Source organism: Bactrocera dorsalis, chromosome 3 (genome assembly GCF_023373825.1).
Source record: "Bactrocera dorsalis isolate Fly_Bdor chromosome 3, ASM2337382v1, whole genome shotgun sequence".
Classification (NCBI taxonomy): Eukaryota; Metazoa; Arthropoda; class Insecta; order Diptera; family Tephritidae; genus Bactrocera; species Bactrocera dorsalis.
In genome coordinates, this window is record NC_064305.1 from 65,770,557 (window position 1) to 65,788,025 (window position 17,469).

At 32.9% G+C, this 17,469-nt stretch overlaps 1 protein-coding gene across 16 annotated transcripts in view; it reads right to left on the reverse strand.

The window, feature by feature from the left end:
- Positions 1-937: 937 nt before the first annotated feature.
- LOC105233852 (potassium channel subfamily T member 2) overlaps positions 938-17,469 on the reverse strand; it is a 263,246-nt gene continuing 246,714 nt past the window's right edge. For 2 of the 16 annotated variants that reach the window (XM_049451966.1, XM_049451961.1), the window contains exons 25-29: positions 9,432-9,599; positions 6,128-6,333; positions 5,715-6,042; positions 2,411-2,599; positions 938-2,194 (exon numbers count right to left, since the gene is read on the reverse strand). In XM_049451966.1, coding sequence (XP_049307923.1) covers positions 1,904-2,194; positions 2,411-2,599; positions 5,715-6,042; positions 6,128-6,333; positions 9,432-9,599 — 1,182 coding nt within the window. In that variant the 3' untranslated portion in view covers positions 938-1,903. Of the gene's footprint in view, positions 2,195-2,410; positions 2,600-5,714; positions 6,043-6,127; positions 6,352-9,431; positions 9,600-17,469 lie in introns of all 16 variants that reach the window. The other 14 variants (XM_049451965.1, XM_049451960.1, XM_049451971.1 and 11 more) reach the window with 11 other exon arrangements.

The window sequence follows — 17,469 nt, forward strand, 5'->3', positions numbered from 1 at the left end:
TAACTTCTGTTTTTTATAAATTTTTATATAAATAAATAAACATTCAAAAATGAACACATATTTTTTATTATAAATAAAGATTTTATGAAAATAGTCTAACGGTTGTGGAAATAATATGCCGTATTTTGGTTCTTTCTGGTATCTGTTAGAGATTTTAAATATTTTTTTGGGAGAATTAGGTAGTTTTCTAGTAGAAAATGTGCTAAAATAATTTTGCTATGGTCTCAGGAGCGAATTCGAATTTATGTGCTACTAAAAGTTGTTAACCGTTAAGCAATACCAAAAGCTCCGTCAAGGTCGGGAAGGACCTCTACGAGCGGTTCGATACCAAACGAGGCTTCAAACAAGGCGACTCCCTTTTGTGCGACTTCTTCAATCTACTCTTGAAGAAAATAATTCGAGCTGCAGAACTAAAGAGAGGTTGTGGAAAGGTGTCATCTTCTATGAGAGTGTACAGCGGTTGTGGTTGTTAACTTCTTTCAGTGGTACATATAGTATATAAGATATTTTACATAGCTTTTATATATGGATGGAGACAGTAGCGAATCTATAAGTTATTGCTGAGGAACCTTGCCTTCCAATATTTTTTTAATTTTGATGTTACTTGACAAATTCTTATATTCTTATAGGAATGAAATTTCTTCAATTTCGGTGGAGAAGGGTTCTAACAACTAAAACGAGTGGGTTTTAAGACCTAGAACATTGTGGATCTGCCACTGGATGAAGTTGTTACTATTGTGAGAAACATCAACTTCAACTACAGTTCCAAAAAACTTGATTAAAAATAAAATTCTTAGCCTAGTGCTGGAGTACATTTACATAGTTTTTTTATTTTGAATTTTTACCCTTGGGTCCATGAAAATATAGACTGCTGCCACTATCTACGCTCGTGAGTTTTAGGTGCGTACCACACATAGGGTCGGATCCATAGGGGGTTCAGGTGTCAAACATGTCCACAAATCAGAGAATGATAATTCGGTAATAATAAATGACTGACAAAAAGTTATTATGAATTTTTTTAAGGCCATAGAAGCGTATAGGAAATGCTTGCCTTAAGTTGGATGTTTTAACATCTTAACCTCCATGAGGAATTTTATTTTGTAGCTCCGTTCTTTTGGTAAAGGTAAGTGGGTACAGACGTTTGGTTAGAACACCCCAAAGTTAGATAGATAAATAAATAATCAACTACAGATCTTACAAAGCAAAAAAAAATATTTTTTAATGTAAATTAAAAGATATGTTTTAAACAAAATTTTCGAGAAAATTATCTAAAGAATTGTAATTTTATTACCTAAGAAATAAATAGGTATTATTGTTAATTAAAAATTATCTACAAACTCAAGAATATATGTATGTATATTCAATATTGTACATTCACAATGCATGTAATACATATTTATAATGAAATAACTTTAGGCTTACCCTAGTACTACAATTGAACGAGTCACATTATTTACAGCTGATCAGCTGATCACTACAAACGAACCTTAAGTTAAGTGCCTATATATATATATTTTGAAATCGTTGCACGTTTAACGCAGTTGCATACGACCATACTCCTAACGTCCGTTTCGGCAATAATAAGCGTTTTCCCACTTACGCTACAATTAATAATCTATACATATGTACATGATGTGCGAAACTACTTTGTTGCTATCTCTGCTGCAGTTAACTACGTACGTGCTTCGGTGTGTGAGCTGTGTTCGCCTAACTACTCGTCTTTTGCTTCGGACTCCGCTGCAGTAACGATAGCCGACATTCGTGGCATTGTGACGTCATCATCATCGTCACGTCGTGTTGACGTTTAGACGCCTTAGCACCGCTCCGATTTCTACTTATATTATATCCATTTATTTTTCTTCGATATCGACGAGCGGAGTCTGCGACCCCACATAAGGTTGTATCATACAATTGTCCCTTGTAAATGTTGCGGTGATTGCATTGGTCCGGATTGTTGTGAATCCTGTTGTGGCACTTGTAGCGGTGAATTGTTGTTACTCGATGTGGGTGATGCGCCCAAATCGGCAGTATTGATGGCCAGTGATGAACCGCCGCAAAGCGTGGCACCACCTAACGCCGAGGGATTAATACCACCGCCGGGACCACCGGCCACTATGCAGGGTACACCCAGTATGGGTGTTGGTTCTTCGGGTGGTGTGACCTGATATTGAAAGTACAAAGAGTTAGGTGTGGACTATTAAGGCGGTATAATAAATATGTTAGTGTCTGTTTATTTTTTGCTTGTATTAGGGTGGTGCTTAAAAAATGAAAACACGCAGTTTTTTAAGCTCAACTTTCGTGGTGATTTTTATGCATTTAGTTCTGTGAAGTTTGGAAAAAAAATAATATTGGAAAAAGTTTAGCCCAATATTTAAGTGCCACCCTAATGTTTATACATAAGCACACTGACCTCCAGTCCTATACTGCCGTTGAGTGCAATTTTAATGGGATTCGTGTGATTCGTTGCCTGCATTAGCGTCGTAAAATGGCTAATGCCGATCTCCTCTAACGAGGATTTTCGTCGGCCATGACTAACACCAACACTGGGTAAGCCTTGCCGCAATGATGAGGAACGCCGTAGCAAAATATCATTGTCGATCTGCAAGTGAAAGTAAGCGGAACGAAACCGATTCAAAAACGGGAAATTCACCAATATTTCAAAACAACAACAAAAATAGGGGGTGTCGTTTTTGAGTGAGCGCAAAATACAAAATCACAAAAAATCATTAATAACCACACAAATCGTTCAAAATTCTTCGTATTGCACAAAAATTAATATTTTAAGGTGAATTACGTTCAAAAATGAAATTGAATTAAAGTAAAAGTTGCAAATATATTCTTTTTGTTTTTTTGCAATATTTTGATGCAGATACAAATGTGATGGTTGGGCGACTCCACTGGCTGCCGTATTCGCCACTGACATCAAGCCATCGAGCCATCAACAACCGGTAGTCTTACACATCTGTGTAATCACACATCGGTGACGGTGGTTGTGCTGGTGTTAGTTAGTGATTGATACAAATGTAGCTCACAATCGGTGATCGGTGAACGTTGATGCGGTGTCGATGGTTGCAGTTGTGGTGGTGATGGTGGTTGGTGCCACACTGAGTAGTTGCTTGCGGTTATAAAGTGAGGTTGGTGAATGGGAATGAGGGTTGTGGTTGTTAATAGTGTTAGTGGGATGTGAGTAGTAGGGCTTTCAGATATTTATATTATTTTTGTTAATTTATTGATTAACTAAAACAATCATCACAAAAATAATCATACAATTTTAATGATTCCAATAATTTTGGAGAGAAAAAATATTTCATTGAATCTCAGAGACCCAGACTTTATGGTAAATTTTTTATTTATAAAGTAATAAATCTTTTGGTAGTCGGTAACAATAAATATTTCCTATGGCTAAACCCCTTATTTTATTTGTTGTCTAAGCCTCAATAATGTCGGACAGAATATGAACTATCATACTTATTCCCTCTTTCGGAAGCTAATGGATTCTTTTAAGAAAGTTTTCTACATAAGTCAAAAAAGCTTTCGGAGAACTCTCAATGTTCGCCGAGTCAACCGCTGGAGTTATATTGTTCTATCTTCTCTAAATGATCATAAACAAACTTGCGAAAATTGGATTCGATTTGTATGATAACCACGGTACTCCGGTAAGAATATCTAAGCTCTATAATTCCACTGTACAATACAATTTTTTTCATTTCAGAGACTGAATATTATATGCAAAGTGCAATTTCTCGTTTTTTTTAATTCTTAGCCTTCGAATATCGAATTTAATTTTCTTGCAAAAATCATTTTTATATCATCGTTCCATCGATTGCCAATGAGCATCCATAAATCTTCCGAACCTTCCTCTCGGACACTCCTAATGCCGACTCATCAGATAATGTCATTGTCCTTAACTCCACACCATATAGCAGGACGGAAATAATTAAGGACACGTAGAGATTTGCCTCTGTTTGTCGAGAGAGGACCTTACTTTTCAATCCCACCTCAGTCCGAGTAGTACCTGTTGGCAAGAATGATTTTGCGTTGGATTTCAAGGCTGACACTGTTGATGGTATTGATGCTAGTTCCAAGATAGACGAATTTATGTACGACCTCTAAGTTATGACTGTCAATAGTGACGTGGGTGTCTAGTAGCGAGTGCGACGACTCTTTGTTTGATGACAAGAGATATTTCGTCTTGTTTTCGTTGGTATCGAACGGCTCGGAGAGGCCCTTTCCGATCCTGACGGAGCTCTTGTTGCTCGACTAGCCTACACAGCTGTATTAGTTTGCCGGGTATACCAAGTTCAGACATGGCGGGGCAGAGGCAGTTCCTTATCGTTCTTTCGAAGGCGACTTTAAAATCGACCGAGGGGTGGTCTTCCTTTCATAACTCGTTTCCAAGATTTGAGGCATGGTGAAAATTTGGTCAAATATAATTTCCTCAGGTCTAAAGCAATACTGATAAGGTTCAATCAGTATTTTGACCGTGGTTTTCAGTCACTACGCTCGATAAGACCTTATATTCGATAATAAGAAGGTGTTTCCCACAGTAATTGGCATGGATTGTGGGTTCCCCTTTTTGTGGATTGGATAGAGCACACTTAGGTTCCAATCGTCGGGCTTTTTCTTATTTTGTCTGCAAATATGTCACGCTTACTTCTTCAACTCTCGGTATTTGTCCCACTCCAATCTCTAGAAAACAAAAATGGTTTGGTGTAATAGCAAAAAGAATAGTCGACCTTGCCGCCAGTGTTATGATCGTCATAGTATTGAAACTTGGTGAAAAAAATGGCAAATTCAGTCTATCTCATCTGGTATAGATGCTTTTTGATATCATTTGTATAGAGAGTCAGAAAGGTTCGATGAATGTTCCATCGATTTTCACACACCTGGAGAATCTTTCAATAAAAACGTCTGGCGGTTATACTATATATAGTTTAAGGGTTTTCAAGAGTGGGCTTCATGAATCGTTACTCCATTTTAAGTAAGACTGAATAAAGTTGCTGAAGAAGAAAGACTGTGAGAGTTTACAAACTACAGAACTGGTTCATCAGATCGTATCTAGAAAACTCAGAGAGGTTTCATTTTGTACCCAAATTACTAAGGAATCACTAAACAGAAGAATATCGGCAGTTGATACCACCTCTTCCACGTTGGCAGCAATATACCTGCTCTTTTTTTGGGATAAGGGGTTACGTCTTTCAATACAATACTTGAATTATTCAAAATTAAAACGATGGGTTGAACACTATTAAAGATAGATAAGTCTGATTATCGGTTTACCGAGAATGGAAAAACTATTCCTACGTTCCTATTATTCTACAGCTTCCGAAGAATAATTGATTGAACACAGCTATAAATCTGATTATGCTTTTTTCGTCATGAAACAACACAATTCAGAACAAATGTCAAGCCCCTCCACTATAAAACGATTATCTAATATTAAATATTAATAAATAACAAAAAAACTGTGAAAACATGAAATTGTTCTTGCTGTACATGGTGAGGGGAGAGAACGGTGAACAGTTAAAAGTGAAAAGTACGAAAGGTTAAGTGTTAAACGAACATAATGAAAACACAACACAATTTACGTGATACGTGACACGAGAGATACGTAAGATCAACGACAGAGAGAGAGAGAACATAACGGAAGTAGAAAACGAAAAGCAAAATAGTGTGTTTAACGCCAATGGATAAATGGATAAATAGTAGCCAACCCGCAATGAATTGCTCCGGCCGCGCTGTGTGCCAACAACCGTCGGACTGTCGGGTAGAGAAAGAGAATTGGATTTAATTTGTTGTATGGGCGGCGAGCAGCGTGGCGAACCATACCCGGCCAACGTCTGTACGCTTTGCATTTGCATCGGATTCAGTCCAGCTATGCCGGAGCCACGACGCGAACCCGCACCGGCCGCGGCACTAACGGTTGGACCGCATGCGGCACCCAAATTGATGTTCGAACAGAAGGATATGTTTGATTTGCGACGAGAATTGTGACGTTCGAAGGTTTTTTGCGCTGAAAACGGCGACGGACGCACCAAGTAGCTGTAAAAAAGAAAATTTTTAAATTTTTTTAAGACAATTATACTACATGTTTGACAAAAAGATATCTTGGTTTGGTGCAACTTACATTACATCTCCCTCTTCCAACTTGAGATCACAGCTCGGATTGATTATCACATACGACAGATGATTACGCTTCTCGCTCACGTCGTCATAGTCGATTGTCGGCAGATTCAACGACTCCATGCGACTGCGCACCAGATTCGCGATCTCAGCGCGTTCGATTTGTTGCGCATGATTGTTGCGCGCCTCATCGGCCAAATTGATCGAGTACTGAAAAAACATAGAAGACTGCTTTACGATTAGTCGACTTAGTTCGGTTTTATCAGATGGCAACACTACGTTTGTACGAGTATTAGTGCTCCAGCTACGGACGTTATATATATAGACATTCGGATGCAAATACGAGACAAGAAGCACTACAGAGCTTAGTAAATACATATGCAGTTCATTGTTGTTGTTTATAAAGTGAGTATCTAAAGCATCGCATTGTGAGTTGCTGTGGAGTATTTAGTAAAAATGCGGAGAATTTTCTACGGAATAGCGCTCGCACGAATAAATCTAGCATTTCGGTTTGACAGTATGTGGCATTGCAGAGATTTGTATTTCGAGCATTTTCTAAGTAACTTTTAAACTTTAGTTGCATAAATCGAGCAATAATTCTATTTTATATATATTATGCATATCTTTGGATAGTATTGTTTATATACATAGTGCTTTAGCCTATTTAGGTATAACCATGTGTCTAGTCTAGTTGCAATTCAAAGCGTTGGAACTCATACAGAATATGTCTTATATATAATTTTTAGACTGTGTTATACTATTTTACAGGCTTATTATAATGTTCAAAAAATAATCAATACCTACCTTTTTATATAAAATAATATTTTTTTACACTTAATGTAAAAGTAAGAGAGCTTAGTGGTATGTATTTTATTTCTAACAATTTTCCAGCTTTTTGACAGCTTTTTCCAATAGCCTTTTTTTAACAGATCACGTGTGAGTCGTGGCAAGTTGTCGTGTTATTTTTGTTCAGTATTGTTTGGCATTTCATTATGGAAAGGCTTACGCCTGAATAACGTTTGCAAATCGTTCAACTTTTTTAGGAAAATTCACGTTCTGTAAACATATTCTTTCGCGCATGTTGATCAACTTATGGTCAATATAATCGGTCTACTAAGCATACTATTCACAACACTATCGTACGTCTTGAGACCCAGCATACAACATTGGATGAAATTCAACCGAATAGATCACGTGCAGCATGCAATGAAGAAAATATAGCAGCAGTAGCTGAAAGCGTACGCGAAGACCTTGGATAGTCGATTCTCTGCCGTTCGCAGCAACTCGGACTGACATATGGAACGACTGGCACATTTTATGTTGAGATCTTAAACTAAAAGCGTTCAAAATATAGCTTTTGCAAGAATTGAATTCTCTCGACCTTCCTAAGAGTCATCGATTCGCTCTATGGGCTCTTGAAAAGTTCCAAGAAGATCCGATGTTTTCGAGCCATATTTTGTTCAACTGTGAGGCCCACTTCTGGCTCAATCGGTAACGGTAAAACTAGTGTTTATAATAAATCTAAATTCTTAGCCATAACCTTAAATTAAGGTTAATAAGTTTTATTGCTTCACGACAACCATATGAAAGAAAAAATACCCTTTACTGAAGACACATAAAACAGTCGCGAAAGACCTTGAGATCACAAAAGTTTTGCTTTACGCGAGTCATTCATGGCATTAAGTCAAGGTCCGTTCTTAACTCAGGATGGAACACATATAGCTGTATATGACAGCAGACATTTAGAAAGATTGATATCGGCGGGACTCATTCTTCTCTACGGATGTGCAGTAGTATCGATTTTCGATTTTGTAAATCTCAGTTAGACTTTTAAAAGAATATTATATCTCATTTCAGTTAGTGGAGTGGACATTTTTGTCAAAAATATCGCCAAAGCAAAAATGATTGTGAATGTTGAACTACTACCCTAGCTTTTCTCAAGGGGATGACATCTGATTGAAGAGCTTTTCGTTCGCATCCGAAGAAGTTCTTTACGATCTTTGAGAGCTCTATTGACTTCTCTGCTACTACTAAGAAGCTCGTCAAACTTATTGTTAGGTTAGATGGCTGATAAAAGATGCCACGTGGACTACTATATATAGTCCTTTGTGAGGCCGTAGAAAGGAAAAAGTCTTGTTTTCGAACTTATAAATTAGTAAACCGCTTAGTAGTCAATGCAAATATTTGCACAGGCGTTTAATTTCTATTCATGCCAGCTCGGTAGGATGTGTGAAGGAATACGCTCCCAAGTGTTTAATTCTTGACCTCCCAAACGCGAAACAGTCTAGAAGGAAGTGTTGAGTTGTGTCCACAGCATCTTCTCCCATACTTCTTTTGTAGATGGCTACTGGTAAGATTCCCACCGTTGTTGAGTGGGCAATGGCTTGTTAAAAGCCTCGAAAGTAGGGAGAGACTAGCCTTACTGAGGGCAATGAGATAATTAAATCTCTTGCGATCGATCTCGGACCAAAAGGCTTTCGCGACAGTGCATATACCGATTGTGGTATAGCGCTGGCCAAGCCAAGCTTTCGTGAAGCCCTGCTATCTAGTAGTAAAATAATAGCTCATAGGTCAGGTAAAAGGGCTGATCCTTCGGCATGGTGGGGTTACACTTATACTACCATGTACCGTGGTTTGTGTAGACAAAGGAATAAACTCCTTTAGTTGGATGTGAGCTATCGACAAAAAAGGTCAGAATCTTTCCCTTCTCTGCTTAGGTGTAAGATTCGATGTGTTTTTGCCTTGATCTAGCAAAAACGGGACATTCCAGGAGGAAAGTTTGATCCGTTGCGATACCAGATGGAATTCACTTAGATGGGTGGAATCGGATCCTTGAGACTTTGTTTTGTTTTGGAGAATGTACTATCGATCTTAGTTTAAAGCTAAACTTACGAAGCCGCCATATTGAGGCTAGCAATTTGATGCTTTTCCGAGAATAAAATTAAATCAAAATGTTGGTAAATAGAAATAACTTCGTGAAGGTAAACTATGAAGTTTTTGACCATGACGTGACTTATACTCAGTATTGTATAAATATAAGGGTGAGAATCGTTTCAACATTTCAATTGATGAAGATATTTGGTTCTTTCTTCATCTTCTGAACCAGTTTATACTACAAAATAAAAAGTAAAATAAGTGAATATTATATTACTTACACTCTAACACTTAAACACACACAAAAACGAGTAAGTACCTGCAGGCATACATCTAGGCGTTCAGGGCGCTTGGCATAATGTGCAATTTACACAATTCTGTGATCGGGTTTTTTTTTTGCTAATCGTGTTTTAAATTATACGTTTTGTACTTACTGATGAACCCTTCCGTTCCGAACAGCCACCCAGACAGGTGGTCGACTTGTGTTGTGATGGATGGCTTTGATGATGATGACCAGAGGCCGATGGCGGTCGGTAGGTAACGCCACGAAGGACTTCGCTGCTGTCCTTCGTCGAATCGGGTGTACCCGCTTCTTCGTCGTACTGTACCGGTACCGTTCACGTGGGCGATTGGTCGTTTTGTCGGTTTTGGGCGATTTGTAGTAGTAGTTACACATGAGCGTGTGTTTTATTTTATTGTGGAAATGTGGTTTTTTTTTGGAGCAGTAATGCAAATGTTAGATACAAAATGAATTTTTAATTGAGTTTCAATTCCATTCTTTCGTAAAATAGTTCGTGTTGTTAATAAAAAATTTGTGCTTTTATTATTAAAATTAAAAAAAAAGTAAATCGAGTATCGTTTTTGTTGTAAATATGCATACTATATACATATGCACACACACACATAGGTACAAAACAAAGTAGACATGCAGGATTTTTAAGAGGAACTTTTCTTGGAGTTTGGGAATTTGTGGGAAACATTGTCAGAATTAATAAGAATATTTTTGTACTAAATTATTACTTAGAAAAATTATTAAAAAGACATTAAGATATACAAAAAGTTTTGTTTCGGTTATATGACGCCGGGAATTTGGAAAACAGGCTTCCCGTTTTAACCAAATTTTTTCTTTTAAAACAGAACGTTTTGTCCTATCTTCAAAGAACATATCTCAGAAAAATTCTCACATATACATACATATATGTATGTATAACAGAAATATTAAATACATATATTTTAGTTTTGATTAAAGGTAATTTTTTTTATGAAGATCATCGATATAACGATGGGATTGAATCTCACTCTGGATGCCATTACGCTTTGATAAGTGCTATTCATTATATTCGATTATCTTGAGAATTTCATTCGAGATCTAATATGTTTAGTGGCGAATTATGGCAGCCATTTATTCGTTGACAAATCATGCTACCTTTGAAATGGCCAGTGAAGAGTATATGATATTAAAATGTTTTTGATTTGGTCGTTTGAAAAAGTTAGACCTTAGGAATTATTATGTTTACAGTAGTTTTATAAATTCATGTGAATATATTTCGAGAGTGAGTAATATCACAAAGTAGTCAGGTTGCTTGAAAAAGGTAAACATTTTGAGCATTTTTTTGGAAACACATTAAAAAGAAAAAAAGGACTAAAGTTATATAAAATGAAATTCTAAAGAAATTATCGAAATATGGAATTGATGAGCTATATATCAAAAGAATAAGAGTCCCTTGGAACAGTATAGAAGGAAATTATAGCAATTTTCTCTTATTACAACTATAAAGACTGCATAGCAACTATACGCAATAGTAAACCGAACTGAATAATTTCTTCGGATATTTTGCCGTAATTCGCAAAGATCTCTTTTCAAATAAAAACGTTTTCCATACAAATATTTTAGTTTGATCTGTTAGTTTTTATGACAGCTATGCTATAGTTGACCTATATTATCTGTTCCGCCAAAAGAGCAGTGTCTTGGAATTTTAAGGACATATCCAAATTTTCAGATTAATATTTCGAAGGCTTAGGTATTAACGGGTGATCCCAGTAGATATACTTTCGTAAATAGTCGAAGCTGATAACGTACATGAAGACCGTGGAGAGTTCATTTGGCGCCGTTCGCAGTAACTTGGACTGACATATGGAACGACTTGGCGAATTTTACGTCCAGATCTTAAACTGAAAGCGTATAAAATAGAGCTTGTGCACTAAACAGAAGCCGCTCTTTCCTCCTAAGCGATATCGCTTTGCTCTATGGGCTCTGGAAAAGTACCAAGAAGATCCGACGTTTTCGAGCCAAAAATTTGTTCAGCGATGAGTCCCATTTTTGGCTCAATCGGTATGTGAACAAGCAAAATAGCTGCATTTGGGACGAAAAATAATCTGAAAAGATTCAATAGCAGTCATTTAGTTCAGAAAACATAACGACTTAATGTGGGTTTTGAGTCGGTGGACTCATCGGTCCATATTTTTTCAAAAATGATGCTGATGAGAACGAAATCGTCAATGGCGGTAGTTATAGCGCCATGATAGTCAACTATAGCGTTCTCGGCGGCATTTGGTTTCAACAAGACGGCGTCACTTTCTCCCCATCGCATAAATTAACGAATTTGTTGAGGGAACACTTCGGTGGGCAGATAATTTCACGTTTTAAGCCGGTCGATTGACCACCAAGATCGTGTGATGTTACGTCGTTAGGTTTTTTCCTCTTGGGTTTTGTAAAGTCTAAGGTCAATGTGGACAATCCCGCTGCAAATCAGGCCTTGGAGCAAAATATCACACGTATCATTCGCCAATTGCAAGTCGAATTGTTCGAATGAGTGATCGAAAAAAGGGCTCAACAGATAGACCATCTGAGACGTTTCTGCGACCAACATTTGAAAGAGATAACCTTCCAAAATAAATGCCAAAGAATGTTCTTTCGAATTTTTAATTTTTAAGTAGGAAATCTCGGAATGGATCACCCGTTATATACTTTATAGAATCTCCGACGTTTCCTTTGGATGTTGCGATTTTACTATGCCCTGTTCGGAGTATGATAAATATAGATATATATGTATATATGATGGACAGTAAGTAACATGAATGACATTTGAGGGATGCGAACATGGAATTGAAAACCGAGCAGAGTAAAATATTGGTGGTTAAACGAAATTGCCATTGAACATTGAAATGTTGGGGGAAAAAATTAGGAAACAGCGGTTCGAATTAAAAATTCAGTGGAAGGAAACGGATAGAATGGAATGGCGAGGCTAGTAAATATGAAAAAGGAATGACACAGTAATGAGGAGTGATACAATAAGGACAGAAAGGGAATGGGTCTAAAATCGTGCGACAGCGGAGAGACCTGATATATAACGCCACATATATACAATAATATTGCCAAATTGAACAAATAAAAAAAGAGGAAAATAAAGGGAAAGAGTAAAATGGAAGAACAGAGTTTGTAAACTGATTTTACAAGAACGCCGAAGAGGAAGAAAGATGATTATATTGGGAGGAAAAGTGAAATAACTTAAGGTAGGAGATTGTAATACAGTACAATCAAGTGGAAACGGTTGGAAGGGAATCATATGATGTGACGTACTGTATGTGAACGATCGACACAAAGTGGTATATGAAATGTGATACAATGATATACACAGAAAATTTTAATATTGTACTCTTTGTTTCGAGTTTGTTTCATGGAACAATAAACCTTTAGTAATGATTGATTTGAATTATATTTACTATATTAAATGTAGGCGGTGTGGAATGTTTGTTGAATCGTCTGATGAATCACTATGTATGTATGTTTGTTCAACTAAGTAACTTTCTTCTACCAGGCAACGTCTAATTTAAATAATATCTACATTGTATTACAGTAAGGACATTCTTTGTTTTTGAGTTTGATCTAAAAAGCAATTCTAACTACGCCAATTTATAAAATAAATATTAAAAATAAAAATTTAAAAAATACTTATAAGTTATTTTTTGAATATACATATGTTAAAAATGATTTAGTTTTTAGAAAATGTGGTTGGTGTAAGAGAAAACAAATTATTAAAAAATAACTTGAAAGTATTTATAAATAAAAAAATTATAAACACGATGGTACTTTTATAGAAAAATTTTAAAAATATTAGAATTTTTACTTGAAATTCGAACAAAATATAAAATTAATTAAAAAAAATGCTTAAGAAATTATAGAAAAAATTATTAAACAATTAAAAAAAATTTAAAAAAATTTAAAAAACTTAAAAATATTTTAAATAATTAATTTTCAAATAAGAAATTTATAAAAATCATATAAGCAAGTGAAACATGCTGCGGTTGGCCATGCAATTAAAACGGTACTAAATATTTGGTGCATGCAAAGTTTTTCTATTTTATTATTTTGTTTTTAATTTTCTCTCCAACAATTCGTTAACTCCATATTGAACACAACTAATTAACAGAAGCGTAAATATTGTTGTTTTATTTGTTGTAAATATAACTTTAAATTATTTACAAAATACACAATGGCATTTGGTAAAACAAAGAAAGAGAGAGAAAGAGAGACTCACTGCGTGCGTGTGCGCAAGTTTCGGGTCAAGTCCAATGTACATTTTTACTTAAAGAATTTGTTTTATTTTACAATATCGTCTTTTTTTGTTTTAATTATTTTCAAAACCTCGCTCGCTTTATAAGTTGATGTGTTAATTAACTTTTTTTTTTATTTTTTTTTTATTTAAAATTTTTTTTTTTTGTTAAATTTTTTTGAATGTTTTGTTTAATTTTTACATTAAATATTTTATTATGACTTTTGTTAAGAATATGTAAGCCACTAATTCATATTTTTTATTTAAAGAAAAAGAAACACAAATCATAAACATTTGTTTTCCTATCACCGTTATTCCTTGCTTGTGTTGTTTTATGTGTTGCGAATGGTATTCGGCAAGTTTAAGGCGAGATGCAATATAAATATGTTCATATATTACATATGCATGTAAAGTAATTCGTACATATGTACATATGTATTTATGTACCAAAATAGTAAGTAGAATAGTTTATGTGTGTGTAAGAAACGCCAGAAGCGTGCTTTTAGAATGCTGCGCAAAATTTTGCAAATCAAATATAATTTTTGAAAGATAATTTCGAACAGTTATGGAAACAATTGTTAAAATAAATTTAAAATTTATAAAAATATATTGCAGAATTTTGAAATAAATGATTTTGAATAAAAAAAAATTTAAAAATAAAATTCGAATACCGAAAAAAATTTACCAGTTGTGGATTAAAGAATTGAAAATTCAGAGCAAATTTAAAAATATATTACAGACTTTCAAAATCAAGGATTCTAATTAAAAAAATTGTGGAAAATAATTCGAATTTCGAAAAAAAATTCAACCAGTTGTGGAAAAAATTGCAAAAACAGTTTTCAAAATAAAAAACTTAAATTATGAATATATAAATTTTCGAAATAAAAAAATTCGAATTTCGAAAAAAAGTTTCGAATTTCGAAAAAAGTTTTAGCCAATGTATTCAAGATTGTTAAACAGGAATTACAAATTAAAAAAAATTCAGAATTTAGAATTTCGAAGAAAAGTTTCGAGTTTCGAAAAAAGAGTTTAAACCGTTTTACTCAAAATTGCTAAACAGGAATTAGAAAAAATTAAGAATTTGTTATAGAATTTGTAAAAAAAACTTTAATTATTAATAAATTTCGAACTTCGAAAAAAATCAATCAGTTGTGGCAGAAATTGTAAAAACAAATTTCAAGCACAGAAATTAAAATTAAAAAATTTTAAAATAAAAATTATAAATCAATAATACTAAACAAAAAAATTCGAAATTCGAAAATAAATTTAACCTGGTGTAGAAAAAATTATTGAATAAGAAACTGCAGATTTAAAAGAATATTAAGAATATATTGCAGAATTTCGGAATAGAACTTCGAATAATAATATTTCGAAAAAATTTCAAACTTCGAAAAAAATTCAACTAGTATTCGCCACATTTGTTAAAAAATAAATACAAATTTAGAAAAAAATTAAAGGTATGTTAAAGCATTTCGAATTACAAATGACGTTTATTCAATAAAATTTCGAATTTTGGAAAAAAAATTCATCAGTTTAAGTTAATATTCCAAAAAAAATACAAACCTTACAAATATTAAAAACAAAAATTTAATTTTAAAGTTTTGAAATAAAAATTTTCAAATAATAAAATTTTGAAAAAAAGTTGCAATTTCGAAAAAGCAGATGTAGACTAAATTGTTAGAAAAAATTTTAAATTTAGATAAAATTTAGAAGAAAATCAAATTAAAAAATTTTGAAATAAAATTTTTTAGTTATTAATACTCCGAAAAAATTCGAACGTCGAACAAAATTGAACCAGTTTAAAGAATAAATTTAAATTTAAATTAATAGTTAATAAGATTTCGAACTTCGTAGATGATATTCAACTTCTTTTGCGGAAAATTGTTAAAGGAAAATGAAAATTTAAGGAAAAATTAAAAATATATTACAGCGCTTTGTAGCAAACATTTTTAGTTAGTAAAATTTCGAAAAAAATTCGAATTTCGATATAAACTTAATCACTTGTGGGTAAAATTAAAAACAAAAAACTGCACAAAATTTAAAATATATGTATTACAGAATTTTGAAATAAAAGTTTCTGCCTGGCACTACTTCGAAAAAGATTCGAACTTCGAAAAAAAAGTTGTAAGAGTAAATTTAAAAAAAAATTAAAATTTAGGGAGATATTAAAAAAGGGCTACTGCATTTGAAAATACGAATTTTTAATTCTTAAGAGTACTCAAAAATTTCGAATTTCGAAGAAGTTGTTCAAGAAAATAAAAAAGTGGAAATCTTGGAGGAAATTAAAAATATATTACAGAATTTTGAAACAAAAATTTACAATGAATAAAATTTTCGAAAAAAATTCCAATTTCGAAGTTCGACAACAAATTCAATCACTTGTAGAAAATGAAAAAAGTGGACATTTTGGACAAAATTAAAAATATATTACAGAATTTTGATATACAAATTTACAATTTATAAAATTTTCGAAAAAAAATTCAAATTAAATTAAATATTAAATTAAAATTAAGGAGAAAAATAAAAAAAATTACTTCGGTTTGAAACAATTTAATTAGTAAAATTTTGGAAAAATTCGAATTTCGAAAATATTCAATCGCTTGATGCCAAAACTAAAGAAAAAAAATTAAAATCTTGAAGAAAATTAAAAATATATTACAGAATTTTGAAACAAAAATTAAATATTTGATTAAATATTTCGAAAAAATTCAACTTACGAAAAAAATGTACACAGTTCTGGGTATTTTCGGGAAAAATTTGGAAAAAGAATATCCAATTGTAAGCAAAATTGTTAAGAAAATTTTGGTGTAAATTTTTTATAACATTTTATTCAAAATTTTTAATTAATAAAATATCGAATAAAATATCGAGTTTCAAAAAAATTTAAACAGTTATGGATGAAATTGTTAAGAAAAAATAAAATTGAAAACAAATTTAAAAAACTTTAGAGATTTTCGAAACAAAAATTTTTAATCACTAAATTTTCGAAATAAATTTTCGTAGTAGAAAGGAAATAGCAACAACTTTGAAACTAAATAATGTAATTTATATTATTAACTCATTTTTAGAAATTAAAAAACGTAATATCAGTTACATTGCAACAGTTTCGGTTGCTAGATTTTTTCAAAAAAGCATTTGAGGAATTTCTTTTTAAATATATGTATACATTTCTTATAGAAAAATGCAGTCTTGTATATACATATGTTAATATATATTTTCGATAAAAGTCAGCTAATTGTTATTCATATATGGTATATATATATATATATGTAAATATATTTATCAAACCATACCGCTAAATATAAAAATTTCAAAGTATCATACAAAAATTTTATAAATATTTCCAAGTAATTGAAAGTATTCAAAAATATGTAATGGAAAGTAGTTAAAAGTGGCGATTTAGTAAAGTCAGGAAAAGTTTGTAAGTTTGGCTAAAGTCACAAGGATCATTGAGTTAGCGCAGCACAGTGGAGTTATTTTGTTTATTATTTTTTTTTCGAAAATATGTTACAGCCATATGAATATGTATGTATATAAACTACGAGAAAATACAAGCAAAAAGTATTTTAGTTGGCATTTTTGCTGGCTTTGCTTCGTGTTACATTAAATGCTTTTTGGAGTTTTGGTAGAGTTAAAAAAAATTATTCGAATCAATCAAATAGTATGGAAAAGAAACTATTTAAACTATTTTAAAATATTTTTAAAAAATGTAAAAAATATATTTAGTAAAACTAAGGCAAAATGCAATTAAGAAATAATTTTTGTCAGTGTGCAGGTTTTTGTTTCCTATTGCTAGTATTTGTTTCTTTTGGATTCGAGGCATTACGCAGCTAACTAATAACTAATATACTCTTAAAACACTTCATTTTAGGGCAAGAAAATATTTCTAACTTGAAATAGATTCGGTGATTATTACTGA